Below are 20,784 nucleotides of genomic sequence, written 5' to 3'. Positions count from 1 at the left end.
AAGCCCCATGGTTCCTGTTACACCATGCACCAACACGTCATGGCATCTGTATGCATGTCTGAAAAGGTCATAGGACACCAAAATGGTGTGTTGTGTTTCTTCTGTGCATTCCCTGCATCAAAATAGTGTGTCTGTTGGATCGTATATAGCTGTTTGGTTGGGTGTCAATCTATAGACATTGGTTGCCAGCTGGTCTTTTTATAGCAGGGATTGCAGTTATCTGCTGTCAATGCTTGGGGCTTGTGTGACTGTCTCTTGTGACAACATGAACATGTCTCAAGGGGTGTTTGACCTATTACTGTCCCTGTGCAATGACCGAGCAAAATGTTTGTTTCTAAATATACATAGAGAAATCATTCTAAAATGTGGCATCTGTGTACAGCCACAGGCCTAGCAAACCTCTTTCTTATCCTTAGTTAAAAAAAACTTTTGGCATGTTGCCGTAAGTGAGCAGGTGCATCATGCATGTACTTGCATCTGTGTGTGGCTGAACGTGCATGTCTTACATCCATAGACAACATTTATTTGTGGAAGTGTGTGCAGCCATGCGTGTTAATAAATATGTCAGCTTTCATCCCCACTCTCAATTGAGTCGGACAGAAGCTAGGGCCCAGCTTCAGGGCAGTGTCCCAGTGAAGAAGAAGAAAAGCAGAGTAAAAATAGAGTTGAGACAAAGAAATATATATATTTTTGAAAAAGGCAGGGAGAGGTGAAAGTGTGCTTGAGGTGGGGACATGAATCTTAAAGAAAAAGCCATGTGTGTACGCAAGCTGACACGCAAAGACTCAAACAACACAACAGTGGCCTGCACATTATGTAAGAGATGGGCCTCAGCTTGTGTCATCCCCCTCTGGAATTATTCAGTGGAAAGGACATCTCTCGTCATGTCTACTTGATCTAAGAGGGCTTCATTACTTCCTGCTAGCACTAGGGGGCACCACTTTTGGAGTGTGTGTCAAAATCCAGGGCTCTTGGAGTGGATGATATGAATACAATCTCTAACCCCTATGTACTAGACATATATTATGATATTGTAAAATCATTAGAAAAACAGATAAAACAACTAGTTGGTTATTTCTGTTTTTGACTAATCCAGCTAATTAAATGCCTGACAAATCATCACACTGATGCATAAAATTATGTAAAATCCAGTATTTCCATAAAGCAGTCCAGCTCATTAATTTGCAACATTGCCTGTAATGGCCAAATAATAAATGGATAGCTACCATGATATAAATAGAGAGAGAGATTCTACCTTTACAAAGTTCATAATGTTACATTTTTTGTTTACAGTTTCTGAAATATGTAGTTAAATGCTTATTATTGACGTCAAAGTTAAAGGTGGTGTACTAGAGTCGACTACATAATATTGAGAGGCTTATTTTAATTGTTAAGTACGTGAGGGGGCAGAACATTAGAAACCCGGTATAATGCAGTTCAGTAGAACACCACCACTAACCTCAGTACTGGAACCTAAAATTGATGTGACTGTTACAAAAGGTAATAAAGTAGACTTCATGACAGAACAGTTGTATTGAATTGCATAAGATTGTGAGATTTAAAAGTATGTAAAATATAGGAATCTATGTTTGATTGGATACTAATAATTATTATTAATAATAATACAAATTCACAGTAAATCTCTCGACAACATATTTTTTATGGTATATTAATGTTGCCATTTATGTTAAAGCTAACCATATCTGTCAAAGGGATACATTTTTGAAAAATGTTATTGATATTATTATATAATTGGTATTATCAATTTATTAAATAAGAATTTGATCCTGTTTTGAATATTCAGGCTCTGTGTAGATTTGAACCAAAAATGGTCTCTTGGCACATCCACACTTTAAAACGATAGATGTTATTATTCCTGAATAGTAACAGATGTATTATATAACAGTATCTGATATAATCCCTAAGATGGATAAAATGTAAAGAGCATTGTGTTGATTTACCTTAGACATGTGGTGAAACCCAATGCTGCTGCTGTAGGCAGCCTTGAGGGGAGCCTGAGGGACGGGGGGAGGCTGTCCCCACATTGAAGTCTGTCTTTGGGGCCCAGAGTTGGGAAGATTATTCTTTGGTGTCTAGACAACCATAGGGTGAAGGGAAAGCCACAGAGAGAAAGTCTGAGAGCACAGAGCTGGCAGAGGTATTTTAGAGCTTTTCTGCCTCATATGTGTGCGGGTGGACGTTAGCATATGAAAGTCTTTGCTGCTCTTAATGAAAGAGGCTTATTTTTTTGGAGAAAATTAATCCTTTTTAACATCTGATCGGATCCCCACTGTGCTGGCTATGTTTAACGTTCAATGCCTTTATAGATTGGGAGGAAGAAACAGTTCCGTCTGCTCCGGAGTTAAATTTCAGAGCCCCTAATAGGATCAATTCAAATGACTAGATGGAATGTATTCCCTACATTCCTCGACAAAGATGGTATAGAAACACTATCCACAGTATATATGGGTGAGGGGTAGCATGATTCCCATGTGTGGTTTTGGTGTATGTCAGTGCAGCTAACTCACTCCTTTTTAAGAATTTGTTCATTTAGCTAAATTTAAATACTGCTCTCTTCTCACTTTATTTAAAGCCCGCTACAAATCCCCTATATCAAGAGCTGTCGGTCAAAGGCAATAAACGTATGGGTAAGTTACCGGGTTGACCTGCTTTGATTTAAGATAAGTGGGACATCAATCAATCAAGCTTTATTTATATAGCAATTAAAAGTGCTGTACAGTGATTGTGACATGTAAACATATGGGTTATGTTATTCTTGCTTGTACATTTTCTTTTTTATGATTTACTTGAAATTGAGAAAACAGATGACCTAATTGATGGTTATTGAAAATTAAGTGAAAAAAAAAAATCTAAATAATTAATAAAATAATAATCAAATGAAAGATTGATGTGAGACACTTGAGGAGGACCACGCCTGGTGAAGCTTCTCTGTGTCATAATGTACAGTCACCCACTATATAATGCTCACTTGCCTTAAGACTTAGTTAGAAAACTGTTGAAAAGTTGGGCAGGAGGATAAAGTTGCCTCATGTCAGGGCATTCATTTTTAAAGAAAGGGCTAATTTTACTTAGTGAAGCAACATGGGATCACCAAAGTAAGCAAATATTTCACTATCTCTTGTGGATTGTTTGGACACTGCTGAGCTCCCCCTTAATTTAAACAATGAGTAGAAGGCACCTGTGCACGAGAAAAGACTCATCTGGGTCTTTTTATATAGTTTGAGAATGGCAGATGAATCAGATCCCCCTCTGGTACATCAGATTACAGTAATCTTATTAACATAACTGGATAACAATCAATTCATAAACATACACACACATTCAATGTCGTGCTAATGATTTAAATTACATGACATCTCTTGTAAAAACTTACATCCATTCCATATTCTGCTCTATTTGGTGGGTCTATAAATATGTAGGATTTGATAATGTATCCCCTACCTATAGATTATTAGTCATAATCCATGTGCAATAATGTGATTACCATAAGGTGAAGTGTCCCTGCTCCTCCTGTCCCAACCCTTCAGTGTCTCTCCTGCTTGCTCAGTAGTAATGTAATGGCATTAGGACAATCCTCTGAGCTGCACAGGTTATTTTAGGACTGTGCAGTGCAGCCAATCTAATGAGAGTGACGAATGAGAAATAATGATACAGAGTGAGATGGTTGCTGCTGATATGAGAGTTATAGGCCTAGTTAATGTTCTGCATTTTGGCTCAATCGGGTCAGAGCTGCAGTCTCAAGAGCATGTCCAAACTTGAGTGTTGTGTTTGTGTAAGACAGATAGACCATCAGCTGGGGGATGAAGGAGAGGAGGCACCGAGCCAAGGTGCTGTGCCGCATCAGAAAACAGTATCATCTTGGCTCTGGCAGGCTTGCTCCCCCTCTAAACACTCTGGCTGGAGGACAGGAGAGGCGCGGGAGCTAGAGTTGCATGCACAGCTCTGTTCCCAGCTCATTGTCCTCCCTGCTGCTGCACCACCCTTCCAGAAATGTCAGGTGCCTCCTCACCTGTCTTGTCCACATGACACTCCTTTCACACCACCCAGACACTTTAACAACCCAGTTTAGATCTTATAAAAAAAAAAAAAAAAAAAAAAAACAGAACCTGGATAGTGGCACTGAATGCTATGTGATGATGTCAATGCCAGTGTCGTCATATTTCCACTGGGCACTGTCAGAGCAGGCTGCTTTCTAAATGAAGGGTGCTCAGTCTGAAACTGCGTGCCGGACTGCCGTTGTGTAACAGACGTGCCAGTCGGTAAGGTTGGTAGGTAGGCAATCGTGTTTATCCGCTTGTGGGGAGAAAAAAGAAATGAGAGGGAGGGAGCGATGTGGAAAGAGATGGAACGATCGGAGGGGGCGTTCATCTGCTCACTAGCTCATGGGTAGAGAGCTGGCAGTGGTACAAGGCTGCTGAACCTCTCTGTATGTCGATAAAGGACTGTTTTGCTGTTTTCAGTTGTAACCAGCGGCTAATTAGCGGTGGACCTGGACTAAAACGCTAGCTACACGTTTCCTTTGGCTAACTCGGTACGTCCTAGTCCTTATATTCTGCCGCAGAGGACGCCATCGGAGAGGAGCCGCACAGAACCTGCAGGTATGTTTGTCGGTAACGAATGGACTTGTAATAAGATAACAGTTGTGGAGTGGCTGCTATGCGGCGATACTTTGCGCAGTGATCCACGCGCGATGTTGACTCTTGTAGCAGTGGTCGGTTCGGGTGTACTTTAACACACGTCGTACGTTCACATTTTAGCTACCTGTACCGTTGTACTTACTTTGTGTGCATTGTTGAGAGCTTACGTCCCCATCGCGAGGAGTGCAGCACAAAGCGACAGTTTGGGTGAATTTGGTCACTTGAAGCCATCACGGTGGCGCTGCCTGCCTTTAGGACAGTAACCATATATATGACAGTAACGTCGCCTACGCAGTAACGCCGTTACTGCTCTTCGTGACCAACGGTGAATAACGTCAGCGAGTGATTGATCATGATTTATTGAGCCTAAAAACTCCCTAGACCTTTACAGTAGCCAAGTTTACACAAACAAACACGTTATAGCTAACGTGTATCAACGTTACTAACTTACTAAGTTAGCTTAACGTTACTTAAGCAAATGTTAGGTTATAAATTGGCTACCTACGGATAGGCTATTATCTACCTATTTCAGTGTGTAACGTAGAATATGATGAGAGTCAAGGACCCACCTTAAACGGCAAATACTCAATAATGGATTCATTTAGTCGTATTTTACGTAAAAATAGATCATTTGATTCAGTTCCTTAACGAACCCATCACTAGTAATAGCTTTACAATTATAGTTTGTGTGACATAAAGGCCGTGCGATTCAACCAGCTTCTCCTGTTTCATTAATTTGCATGTCAAACCGGTCAAACCTAGCTAAATGCCCAAATATCCCAGGGAATTGAAAAGGCTTGGCTGTCCAGAAAGTGGAAATAACTTTTGTGATACCGGTCTTGTAATACATCATGGGTGAAACAACAACAAGTGGGTACTATTTCGCCACTGCTGGCAGGTGCGCAAAGTGTTGTCTGTGTGCGTGTGTGTTTACAGTGTATTTACGAGGCTTGTCCAACCTCAACATGTAGCGATAGGCAGGGCTGTGGCACTTATATTAGACGATCTGGATCAGTGTTTGAAAGGATCCAGAAGGGGGGAGGCAAAAGAAGGCTACCGCGCCAATGCCCCTCTCACTGAGAGCGCACAGGCAGAGCTGCTTCAAAGTGCTACTGGATGTAACGCAGAGCCCTGCCATACGACTCCAATTCAAAAGAAAAACAGCACACCCTGATCCACTGACGAGAAAAAAGGGCACTATCCAAGAAAAAAGGGCACTATCCAACTGTTAAACAGAGAGAGAGAGAGAGAGAGAGAGAGAGAGAGAGAGAGATTCACTAGCTGCTTTGATTGAGTCTGTTTACAGAGAAGAGGGGTTTTGAAAGAGTGTAAGAGGACAGAGGATGATCCATGACTGTATGCATCAGTATTGAGTAGCCTATAAATGGCTTACTTTAATGGCTTAAAAGTTATTAATCACCCATATTTTTGAGCCAGATGCTTTTAAACTGGCTGTGCAGTTATTCCTTTCCTTTCAGTTAGCAGCAGACATGAGACACTTCCCAGAGCATTAAGCCCTACTAAACTAAACTACCAGAATAGCAGAAAATAAAGCATAAACCAAGACAATGTAATAAATTAAGGGCAGACCCACTAAGTAAGCACTAGATATGATCTGTTCCTAACCCTTTATGGCACTGGATCTTTTTGGCTGTGGGTATACAAAGTAGCCTAGATGCATCATTACATTTTTATAAAATTGTAAATATGCATAGGACATCTTATGTAAGATAATATACAGTCTGTTTGCAAATTCAGTGATTAATTTGCCCCACAACACACCACTTAACACAGCAGTCATTTTATAGCATCCAGCTGTAACATAGTGAGAGTTTCTGGTTGAAGTGGAGCTGTGGTAAACTCCCTGTAGCAGGCAAGCTGTTTATGCCTGTAATCTCTTGTTTTTGATGCTGTTGGTGCGGCTATTCAATTTATTCTTAACTCCTGTCTTGCCACCGGCACTGTTCCTACATGTTTCAAGCATGCGGTTGTCCAGCCTATGCTAAAGAAACATAACCTAGATGCAAAGTGTCATAATAACTTCCAGCCTATATCTAAACTGCCATTTATCTCAACATTTTTGTAGAAGGTGGTGTTAACGCAGCTGCTTCCATACCTCAACTCCACAGAGATCCTAGAGCCATTTCAATCTGGGTTCATAATGCCATTCTGGTCTTGTTGGATCTTAGCGCTGCATTTGACACTGTAGGCCATGGTACACTACTAGAGCGTCTCAAACAGTGGGTTGGCATTAAGGGTACAGCTCTAAGCTGGTTTCACTCTTACCTCTACCAAAGATCTTTCTCAGTATCCATAGGCCAGTACTCCTCATCCCTTGCCCCTGTGTCTTATGGTGTCCCTCAGGGATCCATTCTGGGTCCAGTACTCTTCAGCCTTTATATGCTCCCCTTAGGTAACATCATCAGAAAATTTAATATCTCATTCCATTTCTATGCAGATGACTCCCAATTGTACATCCCACTTAAATCCAGCAACTCCATGCAGCCTCTTTTAGACTGTTGGAACGAAATTAAAATCTGGATGGCTAACAATTTCCTTCAGTTAAATGATAACAAAACTGAAGTTATTGTCTTTGGTCCTTCAAAATCCAAAACTGCCATCCCTGCCGACCTTGGTCACCTTGTCCCCTATGTTAAACCCCATGCACGTAACTTGGGTGTTATTTTAGACTCCCATCTTAACCTGCAAACAAATATCTTCTGTTGTAAAGTCCATTTTTTACCAACTAAGAATAATTTCTAAACTCAAATCTGTTCTGTCATACAATGATCTGGAAAAAGTTATCCATGCCTTCATAACCTCCCGCTTAGACTACTGTAACTCTCTCTACTTTGGTCTCCCTCTGACTCTGGTGGCACGGCTTCAGATGGTTCAAAATGCAGCGGCTAGGCTGCTCACGAATACAAAAAAGCGTGAACACATTACACCTGTCCTAGCCTCCTTGCACTGGCTTCCAGTCCAGTCAAGGATACAATTTAAAATACTGTTGATGGTTTTTAAAGCACTTCACGCCCTGGCCCCCAGCTACATAGCTGATATTATTCATCTTCACGTAGCCCCCAGGTCCCTCAGATCCTCCAGCCAAGGCCTCCTCCATGTCCCACGGTCCCGGCTTAAGCAAAAAGGTGACAGAGCCTTTTCTGTTGCTGGTCCTCAGCTGTGGAACCGACTGCCACCTGACATCAGAAATGCCCCTTCAATTGTGATATTCAAAGCCATGCTCAAAACTCATCTTTTTACATTGGCCTTTCCGGCATCTTAATTGTCTTATCCTGCTATGTTTGTAATTAAGTGTTTGTCTTTCGATGTACTTTTTAGCCTAAATCACTGATTTATACATGTTTTATTTTATTTTTCTTATTTTCTTATTTTATTTTATTACCCTGTGGCTAATGCGCTATGTACAGCACTTTGGTCAGCGCAAGCTGTTTTTTAAATGTGCTATAGAAATAAACTTTACTTACTTACTTACTTACTTTTGTGTCTTGACACGGTTTAGCAGCGGTTTCAATCCAGACTTGCTATCTCTCAGGTTATGTTTCTGGGAATGGGTGAGTGCTCATTTGAAGTTCTGAATATACTCAATTCACAGTTATTTCCTGAATCTGTGCAGACAATGTACGTTTAAGAAGGTAAACTCTTTCCATGGTCACCTATCATATGTCAATATATATTTGTAGCCTGTGTTTATACCTTCTCAAGGTATTAGAGGTGTGTGTGTGTGTGTGTGTGTGTGTGTGTGTGTGTGTGTGTGTGTGTGTGTGTGTGTGTGTGTGTGTGTGTGTGTGTGTGTGTGTGTGTGTGTGTGTGTGTGTGTGTGTGTGTGTGGTCACAGTGCAGTAAAAGTGCCTCACCCTTTTAATGCTGAACTTCAGCCTTTGATCTGTTGTTCGCATGAAGGCGGAACATCAGTCAAAGATGTTGTGGGGGTCAGCACTTTTAAGTTGGACATCCACTTCAACTGGGGATCAAAAGCATCCGCGATTGGTTCTGGAGCCTCCTCTCTTCCTTTAGCATGACCCCGCTGTGTGGTCGGTTGCTCCAATGCAGTTTTGACAGCCCCTGAGGCAGTGGAGCGCCACAAGAGAGGCATCTTTAACAGGCGTTGGTTTGTGTTAGGAGCTAAATGGACCGCTTTAGTCTAAGGCTGAGGTCTAGAAATTGGGTGACCGCCTGGAAAACGTCCTGGAGAATATATAATGCATGTAGAGCTCGTATATCTCCTCATATATAAATCAACTTCATTTAAAGAATAGCATTACTTTATTTTAATGTGGTAGCTATAATTGAAATAAGCAAGAGAATATTGTGGGAGCTGTTTGCAATCCATATGTTATTTCAAGGTGTGGAATTTTTAACGGTCAAATCAGCTACCTCCCCCACTACCCGCATACCAACATAACCGCACATACTCCCTCTCCCATTTCACTCTTTTTCTCTCTCTGTCTCACATACACACAAATTCGCATACATACACTGCTTCACAGTCTCACATTTCTCCCTCTACATAGCACAGTACAAACAAGTTACACATCTGTATGGCAAGTCATAGTTGGACTGAGGAGCCGTTGCAGTGTAGTGGTCCACAGTGACACGCAGCTCTCAGCTGGTTTATTCCAGTCTCTTTTTCTTTCTGCCCATCTTTACTATTGCTGTCACTGCAGAAGCCCTACTACTGTACCTCTCTCCTTGTAATGTGATTCTTCCTATCATTTATATTTTTAATTTTTTTTAGAAAGATTTGTATCTTTTCTTATTCTCTCCTGCCCCACTCATGTTCTTCCCTATCATCCATTAACAAGATCTTCCCATCTCTGGCCATGGGTGACTTTGACTGTGAAGTCCTGATCATTTAAGAGCAACCTTGACATTGGATACTATGAGTCAACTCAGGTATTGGACACCTTGTGATCTCATGGCCTGAAACATAGCACAAGCATGTGTCCACACATATTCTGATGGAGACTATAGCTACTAACGGCGATAGCAATGCCAGTCAGTCAGTCCACCACTTTGGTGCAGCATGAAATATCTTAACAATTACTGGATGGAATGCTATTTTTTTTTTTTTACAGACATTCATGGTCCCCAAAGGATGAATCTTACAGACCTAGGTGATCGCCTGACATTTTATCTAGGCAAGTCAAATTTCTTATCAACTATTTTTTTAATAAGATTTCACGTCCCTCTCAGGATGAATTGTAACAACTCTGCTGATCTCTGACTTTCCATGAAGTGCCATCAGCAGGTATAAATGTATTTTGTCCAATACTTGCAAAACTAATAACATTCCCATCAGCCTGAGCTGTACTTTGTGTTTAGTGCTAATTAGTAAATGTTAGCATTCTAACATGCTAAACTAATATGGTAAACATGGTAAACATTACCTGTATCAGTATGCATTAAGCATAGTTATTGTGGGCATTAGCATGCTAATGTTAGCATTTGGCTTAAAGCACCGCTGGCTGTGTCTAAATACAGCCTCGCAGAGCTGCTGGCATGACTGTAGTCCAGTTTCAATACTTGTGCTAATGTTATTACCTGAGTTTTGTTAGCAAGGCCAAGACCGTACTTATTTGGATACCTTTCTTTGAGGAATATGAACATGTTTTATTACAAAACCCTTTATTTCATATAACAAATGAAACCATAGTTCTCAAATGTCTATGGAAATGAATGGAAAGGTTGCACTGCCAGGCTGTCTGGAATCAGGCTGTCTGGAATCTGGCAGAGAAGAGAGAGAGAACACTTGCAAGAAAGAGGGAGATTCTCCAAAACTTCACTCCCTCTGCCTGGTTCCTTATGTAAAGTACGGACATTAGCTTGTCATATTAATACATCAGTGTAGACATGACATCAGTATTGCAACGATTAACTGATTAGTAACAGCTGCTGTTGTACTGACTTATGTGATTGTATAACCAGCAGGTCTATACTGTGGGCAACAAGTTTATACTAATCTTCAGATTGTTGCTGGCTGGCCACTGTACTATTGGATAATACACATGGCCATTTCCTGCTCTGGATAAAGAACGTATTGTGCAGGAGAAAATGACGACATCTATACAACATGCACACCCCAGTGCAAATAACATGCAGAGCGATACGTCTTTCTGCCCCGAGGGTCAGAAAATAAAAAAATAAAAAAAATAGCATCTGCCTTCCTCCCATGAACAGTCACAGAGGGACTAGCTGTCTTATTTGTGTGTGTGTGTGTGTGTGTGTGTGTGTGTGTGTGTGTGTGTGTGTGTGTGTGTGTGTGTGTGTGTGTGTGTGTGTGTGTGTGTGTGTGTGTGTGTGTGTGTGTGTGTGTGTCCTAAAATCCAACAACACACATGGTTGTCTGTTCCTGGCCTGTAATTCAGTCTGCTTAGATTAACTGCCAATCAGCCTACATTTACTAAATTTGTATTACTTCAATGGAAACTTGTAGTCAAATTGTTTAAAAAATATATTTTGGGGAACCACTGCTGTGTGTGTGGGCTTATGGCCCATGTGTGGAGATGAGATTAATAATGCTGACAGTGTTTCAAATAAAGCAGCAGTGTTTCTCTCCTCCAGCTAAAGCTTATTTGGCAAAATGTCTTTTGAGATTTACTAATCTCTTCCACCTACCTTCAAACACGTACACATAGGCTGACGCATGTTGGGGTATGTTTTCTAAAAGCAATTTCTCAATAGTCAGGTTGTTTATCTCTGGCTACGCACCTGCCAGTTAACCTCAGAGGAAAGGTGTAGCAGGCTCAGTTTCTCCGCATGCCTTCGTGGACAGACTGCCATATCTGCGCTTGTACCATAACAAACCTGTTAATCCCCAAACATTGTTTCCTTGTGACTCTTCCTCTTTGCTTCACATATTTTGCTTCTTAGTTTCTGTCAGTTTATCAACCAGCTATCTCTAAATACAAAGCCCTTACCACTTCTCTCAGTCTCAATTTTGTCACAGATCCCATTAATCCTTGCCCCCTCCATTCGCTGTACCCTCCACTGTCAGCTTCATCACCGTCACCATGCCTCCTCCATCTTCTCCGTTCCTATCATCCACCTTATCTCCCTATCTGCAGGGCCCTCTTTCAACCCTCACCTGCTGTAGGACTGTGTTGAAACCACTCCAGCTAAATGGGGGATAAAGGAAAAGAAAGAAAGGGGAAAAACAGGAATTAATCAGAGGTTGGATTGGCCAACAGCCAACTAGACAGAGAAGAAGAGGTGGCTGAGACAGGAAGGAAAATAAACACAAGACTACTGTGAGTGGGTGGAGATTGAGATATACTACCACTTATATTACTATACTCATTGCCAGTTTTTCTCTCCAGCTGCTTTTGTGTAACACTTAGTAAAGAGGGAGACAAAATGCTGATTGACAAGCTCAAAAGCTAACTGAGATTGCACCGGTCTACATTTTCTCACATACCTACAATATGCTCTGTGACTTCCTGCTTGGTACACACACAAACACACACACACACACACACACACACACACACACACACACACACACACCTTTTCCATATACTCACCCAGATTACTCCCATTTTACATGAGTACGAACTGCACATGCCAACCGTGGTGTGCAGCTGCAGTATTTTCTCAGAGAACTATACACTACAGCTGTGCATGGACCCTAGGTGAGTCATAAACAGTAGAATGAATTCTGCCATAGGCACTGATTTCTATTTTCTGTTCTTTTCCTCCTAATGTTTCAGCTGAAGTTTCAGTATGATCCGAACTGCTCCCCCAGGCTATCTCCCACTGTGAGTCATAGGCAGACTAGTTTGAACAAGAGAGGTTTATGTATGTCAGTGGCTGACATAGTAAAAGAAAAGGGGGTTTGTATAAGAAGTGCAGCTGTTTAGCTAGATGAGTCGTAGGATTGTGTAATCCTCAAGGGCCCGGGGGTCTCTCCGTGTCACTGGGCTCCCTGAGCTTCACCACTAGGTGCTACAGCTGTCAGCTCCTGGCATCCATGACTCAAACAGAACTGGCAGAAAAGTGGAGCAGAGTCCTGTTCCTTGGAACAAAACAACTGAAGACTTTGGAGGAGAAAGAAACTGATGTTCATCCAAAGAACATTTTATGGCAGGGATCGTAAGTGAATATGTCCATCTGCCACGGAATCAAACCATCTGTAACTCCTTTTTTTTGGCTTAATAATTTTGATGGTGCAACGTGTTATATAACTTTGAGGTTAACTCTTGCCTTTGTCTGTGTCTGTGTGCATCGGCACATGGGCCATGTATTCTGAAACCATACACCTTACCACACCCTGTGTGTCCGTCGGTGTCATGCTGCTAAAACCTTGTGGGAGTTTCATTGACCGGTCCTCTGAAACAGCATAGCAAGACAGCAACATGCACTCCTCAAATTAGCCATCATCACAAATTCTTATTGATTTACACTGTTTCATGAATGAAATTAGCTATGGAGCTACTATATAGACAAGAAATCTGCAAAAGGTGAATTAGGTATCTTATTGTCTACATGCTTTTTGTGCTTGTTTTATTTCATGAAATGTAAAAGTGACCTGTTTTTCTCTGTCAACAGCAACACAGTTAAAGGATGGTGTGACACATAGACAGACAGCCAGAGGGACCAGTGCTCACCAGTCAGAGGCAGACCATGGCTCCCATGCCTCTCCTTTTCCTGGGCATCATCCTCTCCTTCCTCCATCCTTCAGATTCCCAGACCCTCATTGGCTCCTCCTCCTCATTCTTTCCTCTGGACTTGCTCTCTCCACCTCAACCAACCAAGCAGACTACTAGATTCTGGCCTTCTCTGCCTCCCAGAGGGCGTAGTGATGTGCCAATAAGAGCTACAGTCCGGGATAAACTGACAACTACGAATGCAGTGCAACAGGGGCGAGAAATGTCCACTCCTATTATATCTGCCCTTTCTACGCAGAATCTCAGCAGCGGGCCAATTTTAACTCAACCAACAGCCTCCAGGCCCAGGACAGACACAGCTAGTTTAGCATCCAGCAAGACTGTAAAGGGAGATGCTATTACAAAAACGCCACCTCTGCCCACTTTGCCCTCTGGTGCTGTTGCTGAGTCTGCGGGTGATAAACCAGTGACAGCAGGGAATCCAGAGGAGAAAGAGACCGAGGATGATGATTTGCATGGGTTGGGATCAGGTAGTATTCCAACAGTGATGCCTGTGAAGGAGGAATCTCCTGTTCCTCAGTCAACAGTTGGTGATGAAATGGCACAGTATCAGCCACAGGCACAGACGGCGATATCCAAAGTTTCTGAAAATACACTACTGGTAAAAACACCACCACCGGACGGTCAGACTGCGAAGCCTCACCTGTTTATGCTTACAACAGCTGGTAAAATCTCTATGACCCCACAAACTGAGACAAGAGCCACACCGTCCCCCGTGGTAACACAGGCGACACCTCGGACTGTAGTATTAACAGGTGAGAAATCAATTATCTGATAGATTGCTGTTGATTTTATTTCTTTTATTTATTTAACCTTTATTTAACCAGGAAAAGTCCCATTGAGTTACAATAACTCTTCTTCCAGGGAGCCCTGGCCAAGACAGGCGGCAATAAGTTTCAAAATGCATAAAAGACAGGACAATGGTTACATACTACACCACAAATATCTATACATACTAGAACACAAACAAGACATTACACTTAACTTAAGCTAATGCAGACATACAACTTAAAGGGCACCTACGTCAAAGTCTTTACACTATGTCATGTCACAAATGTTTCTATTCCACCATTCTTTAGGTGAACTGACAGAGAACACTCCTTCCACCGTCAGAGACACTCCAAAGCAGGACTCTGCTGCTGTGACATTACCCCAACCCACGACTACCACCACTGGCTCTAACTATAAACAGTCACAGACTGCAGAAGAACCATTAAACACCAAGACACAGCAAGTGACAACCACATCTCCAACTAGTGTGCTTACTACTACACAGGAGGCTGTTAGAACCTCCTCCAAAACAACAAATCAACCCAACGGAACAGCACAACTAGGAAGAAATACAGCTAGCACAACTGTACAGTCATCAAGGCCAGGTAAGAAATGGGGGTCTTTTGCTCTATAGTTAGTCTGGCTCGACGGATGTACATTGTTAGGATAAAGCCTGACATCCAGCGTGTCTCTCACATGCTGGATGTCCCTCCCCTTCCGCTACCTCCACTATCTATTTTGCAAGGGCACCATCGCTGCATCCCGGGCTTAGCGCCACCAGGGATGGTTGTGATTGGTTTAAAGAAACATAAACAAGCCAGAGTGTTCTTTTTCCGTATCCCAGAATAGATTAGTGGTGTAACTAGACCATACTCCAGCACTGACACAGCGCTGTGGAGATAGGTCTGGCAATGCAAGACTACTCTGTAGTTGACTAGTGTCCTTTATCCTTTGAAAATTTAAAATGGAATTATTTGTGCAGCTGGAACTGTTTTTACTGGAAGAATCTGGAAATGGCTTCAAAGGAGGGAAAAAGCAGAGGCACTTTTCCATGGAAAGTGGGGTGGTAGTTGTGTGGGGTAGACACAGCGAGGGAAGAAAGTATGAGCAGGAGGTTAGAGGGAGGGTTGAAGAGGAGGCGGGTAGAATCGCAGCTATGCAAAGAGATAGACAAGAGGAAAGTAGGGTCTGAAAAAGAGACAGTTGGGAATACAGATGAGAGAGTAGATGGGGTGGGTAAAAGTGTGATGAAAGAAAGGTACAGGCATGGGAGTGGGGATGGTAATGTAAACCAGATGCACAGAAAAGGGATGTAGGGAATGAACTTGAGAAAAATGGAAAAGGAAAAAGCATGACACATGGGGTGCATGAGCCAGTCTCTTAGATACCACGAGAACAACATATTCATGACTTTTAAACACTCAGGCTCCCATGAGCACATTTAAAGTATTTAGTAGATTCCTTGGCAGGTCATTGAAATTAATAATGTTGCATCCATAGCATTACCAGGTTGTACTGTATGTATATATCTGTCTACATTTGTATCAGGGTCATACACATATTATTGTGTGAAAAGGATATTATAGATCATTACAACATGTGGACATATAAAGCTGTGTGTGTGTGCGTGTGTGTGTGCGTGCGTGTGTGTGCGTGTGAGAGCGTGCGTGTGAGCGTGTGTTAAAGAGAAAACTCAAGGGTAGGGGTAAATGTATCCAGCTGTGAAATGTGATTAGCACATCTGGAATGTGTCTGGATCTTGCTCCTGTAAGACAGAAAAAAGGAGTTTGAGGGAAGGAAGTAAAACACACCTTTATATAAATAAAGGCGTGTGTCTGTGATATGTATGCAGTGCTCGCCTATGTGAGTCTGAAAGTAAAAAGTGTGTGTGTGAAAGGAGGGATGGAGCGAGGGAGGGAGTCAGGAAGTGAAACACATGTTGGAGTGAGTCATAAGTCAGTGTGTCAGCTTTATGGGTGGCTTCCACACGGTGAGAACGGGCCTAACGTCCTCCAAGTGGCTGATGGTTTGAGTATTTTACCATGGATCATGTTGTTCCATCATCCATCACGTTTAAAAGTTCAATGTTGTATTAGAAATCATTCCAGATAGATAACCTTTAGCTACCACTGTCACAGTCACAGAGTCATTATACTTTGTGTTTACTGTCTTCCTATAAAATACTTAGACATAATTACATTTTGTAGTGTTATTATTCACAGTTCATGGTGTGTTATCTTTACATCTGAGTTGTTCTCAAAGTGCTCAGTGATGAATGGCCCCATGAGTATAATGCTGTTGGGTATTTCCTGCATTTTGCAGGAGCCCTTGAACAAACAGAAGTATGTGTGCAGGCATTAAATGAAAGAGAGATAGACATAATGAGATGCCACATTGTCAAGTTGTTGTCTTGTCCCATGAGGTAGTACTTAAGTATTATATAACACTACAAATTTGAACAGAGAGTTTTCGTGTCACTGTGGTGTTACGTTATGTAGATGTTCTTGTTAATTATATAATGTAATCCAATTAAGCCACACAATTACTATTCGGTTATCCCGAGAAGTTTTGGTCAGCATAAATGTCTTACAAATGTATGAATACAAAGTGGGTGATGCGGTGGCATAGTATTTAAATAAAGATTAATAGCCTCTTATGATTGCTATTAAACGACCTTCCCTACATAATTTTCTTTTTTTTAATACTCGAAAATACATAATTGGACTTTGGCTCGAATTCTTCTGACCCTGCATGTTGCTATTAGCTAATACATTGTGCCTTGTTTTTGGATTACATTTGCAGTTGTCTGTGCCTTATTGAGTACATTCGTGAGTTATATTCTGTACAGTTTTGCTCACAAAAAAAGGCACTGTCTGTGGTTAAGGTGTGTTATTTCCATACTAAGCCATGTTTTGGGATACAATGGGACAGCTGATGGGTAGCAACACACTAACCTGATACTTGCAGAGAGGAGAGAAGTGATGCATATTTAATAAGATTTCAAAAATAGAAGTTATTGAGACTGTACAAGTTGGGTAATTTCTTGTCTTCATATTTGTAATATAGACCTAGGACAATGTGTCCGTGCAGAACCGATTAAGTTCCAATGAAGAACTGAGAGATGGTTCTAGCTCATGACTTTGATGGTGAGCTACACCCCTCTAGTGGCTCTGAATAGTATTTCATCTACTTTTAAACTATTGCTCTGCTTTTCCAATAAATGGTGTTTAGAAGTAATACTTTTAACATTTTGTTTTCATATATTAAAAAAAACTGAAACCAAGATCTGTTTCTCTTTTTGTAGGGACCTCTTCCTTCCTTGCCACCGGTATCGTACCTGTTACCCGAACAAGGTTAAGCCCCACATATCAGGCTGGTCTTGGTCAGAGGAACCGCTCCATTCTCCTAGGACATCCTCACCAAGCTCCCCACTCTACTTCTAATCCAACCCACTCTCCCAGCGACGGCCCCTCCTCTAATGGCACACGTCTCTACTGGGGGGACCTGAGCCGGACGCTGTCTTTCGCCTGGGAGCTGCATGTATACGGCTCAGCGAGCCTCTTCCTCGTCCTGTTTGCTGGAGCTGCTCTTGGCCTCACCCTGTCCCCTGGAGCAAACTGTCCTCATCGCGGGGCTCTTGCACTTGCCAATGCTCTATTGTTTCTGGCCGGAGGCCTTAGGGCAGCTCTCTTTATAATAGACCCCTACGGCACACGGAAATTCCTCCCTCGCCCTGCAGTCATGGTCCTCTACAACTTGCCTCTACACTTGCTGGTGTGGACACAGGCTGCCCTAGCACTGCTGGCATTGAGGGTGGCAGGAGTAAGTGTGTTACCTTCCACTTTGGAGCGTCCTCCTCTGGTGGCTGCATTGGCTGTGTTGCAGTGTACCCTGCTGCTGGCGGCTGATCTGCTTTCCCCAGCCCTGTCCCCTGTGGTGCCCGTCACCCTACAGGTCCTGTCCTTATGCTGGGGCCTGGCACTCTGTCTGGGCTTCCTCTGCTATGTGTTTCCACGTATACGCAGCCCCTCCATTCCCCACCCCGGAGTCCCTGAAGAGGCCAGGAGGAAGGCTTGGACAGGGAGCAGGAGGACAGGGGTGATCCTGGGGAGAGTGTTGGCAGTCTGTGCCGTTCTGGGGGCACTGTGCTGTGGGCTACATGTTCATGCCACCCTATGGCTCTATGGACTGCTAGGGAACTGGATGCGCTTCAACTGGGGATGGTGGCTGGTGCATTTCTGGGCCCGGCTCTTGGAGCTGGCCTGGGGGTTCTCCCTCCTGCTCCTGGGTTCCTGGGTGTTCTGGAGGCCTCAAGGTTGCAGTGGAAGGGAGGAGGGTGGACCAGATGGCAGAGCAGCAGGAGACCTGCCGTCCCCTGGCCAATCTACGGGCTCCACTCAAAGACATACCTGCTGGTCCAAGATAGTCCAGAGCCTGAGGGGGAAGCCCTGTAGAAAGTCTGATAGTAATGGGGTGGGAGGAGGAGGAGGAGGAGGAGGAGGAGGAGGAGGACCAGGGGAGTTGCCTAACAACTGGGCTGGCCAGGAGCGTCCTGGAGCTGACATCAGCAAGAGCCTGATCAGGAACCAGAACCACGAGCAGGCCACCGCCCAGCCACGTTGCGTCAAAGACAGCAACCGGGGACGCAACCATAGAGGCCACTCTGCAGAACGAGGCGTATCTGACGGCTCCACAGGCTCCCTGCTGAGACTGCAAGCGCTGGGCCGACCTCCACAGCGCTCAGTGAGTGGCAGTCTGGATCAGGATAGGGACACTTCACTGTCTCTTTATGAATTCGATCTGCGGCCCCCATCTCCCATTGACCTGACCCGCAGCATTGACGAGGCCCTGCACAGGGAACACCTGCTCGGAGGAGGAAGTTTCTTTCATCCTTTTAACCAAACTTCGCAGTCCCCGTCGCCGGGATCAGGGGTCAGCCAGGGGCCCTGGCTCCGCAGAAACAGTGATCCTCAGATGCTTTCTGAGAGCAGCGATGCACCGACAGAGTCTTCCATGCCGCTGGGGGGCAGTGTTCTCAGCAGTGTGCCCAGCAGGCAGGTGACTGCTCCCCCCACGCCCTCTCACCAGGGTCACAGGTGGGCCGGGGACGTGGTAGGAAGCGTCCCCTCATCAGTGTCCTGCCCTGTGTCATTTCGTCCCTCCAGAACATCAACGGGGCATCTAGGGGAGGATGGAGTGGACGACACGCGGCCGTTCATCACCCCAGACTCAGAGAGGGTGCGGGGGAGGGCTGGGAAGCCGGCGGGGTCACGGAGTTACCTGGAGGTCAGCCGACATGACGACTCTGCCAGTGTCAGCAGTGAAATTATTGATCTATGAACCAAACCTTGGACATGAGGACCAATTACCACACATCAAACACACCCTTTTAACAAAAAAATATGTGAACATTTGATCATTGAGCTGCCTAAAAATTAATTATTTTTCAGACAAGGGTGATGACCTTAAAGGATATCACCTAGTTGCCTATTATCTTGGTAAAGGGTTTAACAACTGTGTTTGTGGAACAGATATGGTATGCATTTTACTCTGGGAGTAAAACTGGGAGATATAGCACAGATAAACATAAACAACACAGCACACTCATATTCCAACTCTTTCTCACTCAAACATTATTGCCCTCTCTTTCTTGTCTTGTTTTATCTCAAAAACAGACCTGCATAACACTGGTGTCACTTCAAATACACTGGGACCATACATACATTTCAACAAGTCCTAATAATGGCTCTTTAGCATGTCTGGGAACAACACCACCGAGAGTTTCAATACTTTTGAAAAGACAAATGTGGCTCCAAGCATCTGTAAGTCCCATTTCTATTGTTTCTGTGAAAAGAAATGTCTGCATATCAACAATTGTGAATGTCATTGCTTTCATAGAGTTTATTTGCTGTGTTCCATATTTCAATTTGCTTTGTGATGTAAACATGTGCCATACATAACCTTGTTTGGTTCCGTGATATTTGTATGGTTCTATAAATCCATTATTTGGGTTAACTCTCTATAGCGTCTTAACAGTATCATAGTGACTCAGTTACGGATTACTACTTCTAAGCTCTTAACGTGCTGCTACTGCTATTGTTGTTGTCCAGTCTGCCTTGTATGTTAATGTCAACCTGGTTGCATAAAGACACGGGCAGTAAACAACGGCCAGAGACATGCAGACGCATGCTTGTACTTCTGAAACGCTGAGGCTTTTAGCTGGAGCTCAACTTCACAATGAGATTCAAGCATTCACAACGCATTTCATCTTGTTATTTCGCTGTAGGACAAAGCTTTTGCAATCAATAATTATGTATGATTTAAGCCTCTGACTGCATTTTTACAGGATTTGACGAAGAATATTAAACATTATCATAATCCATTCAGTCGCATTGAATCAATTCAGACAGTTGTATATGTTATGTTAAATGCTACACAGCTTTGCAGGGCGGCACCACCTGAGACTTGCTTGGCATGAACCTCAGATCTCTTATAATAGACCTAAATCAACAGAGCACTTAACTGTAAGCCGGAGCACTAGACTGAAGTATTTTACTACTCAAGAGGAAAATATCTTTCAAATATATGATGTATAAGCAACAATGTAAATAATGTTATTTTTGATGTTCTTGAATAAAGGTGTATTTGAAACATAGTTGTAGTGGTTACTG

The 20,784-nt window shown here is 43.1% G+C and overlaps 1 protein-coding gene across 1 annotated transcript; it reads left to right on the top strand.

The window, feature by feature from the left end:
* The first annotated feature begins 12,552 nt into the window (after positions 1-12,552).
* Positions 12,553-19,453, top strand: LOC114558509 (proline-rich transmembrane protein 3). Its single transcript, XM_028582569.1, has 4 exons — positions 12,553-12,767; positions 13,224-14,097; positions 14,422-14,718; positions 17,418-19,453. Exons 2-4 carry the CDS (start codon positions 13,299-13,301, stop codon positions 19,451-19,453), a joined length of 3,132 nt encoding a protein of 1,043 aa, XP_028438370.1. The 5' UTR covers positions 12,553-12,767; positions 13,224-13,298.
* Positions 19,454-20,784: the final 1,331 nt, after the last annotated feature.

The sequence above is a fragment of the Perca flavescens genome, chromosome 7 (assembly GCF_004354835.1).
Source record: "Perca flavescens isolate YP-PL-M2 chromosome 7, PFLA_1.0, whole genome shotgun sequence".
Lineage (NCBI taxonomy): Eukaryota > Metazoa > Chordata > Actinopteri > Perciformes > Percidae > Perca > Perca flavescens.
The sequence above is the reverse complement of the archived record's forward strand: the minus strand, read 5'-3'. Positions and strand labels throughout refer to the sequence as shown.

Excerpts from the sequence above, each read along its gene's own strand:
- LOC114558509 (XM_028582569.1), top strand. The coding sequence starts at position 13,299 with ATGGCTCCCATGCCTCTCCTTTTCCTGGGCATCATCCTCTCCTTCCTC. Across the intron at positions 14,098-14,421 it reads TCGGACTGTAGTATTAACAG|GTGAACTGACAGAGAACACT; the intron begins GTGAGAAATCAA and ends ACCATTCTTTAG. Across the intron at positions 14,719-17,417 it reads TGTACAGTCATCAAGGCCAG|GGACCTCTTCCTTCCTTGCC; the intron begins GTAAGAAATGGG and ends CTCTTTTTGTAG.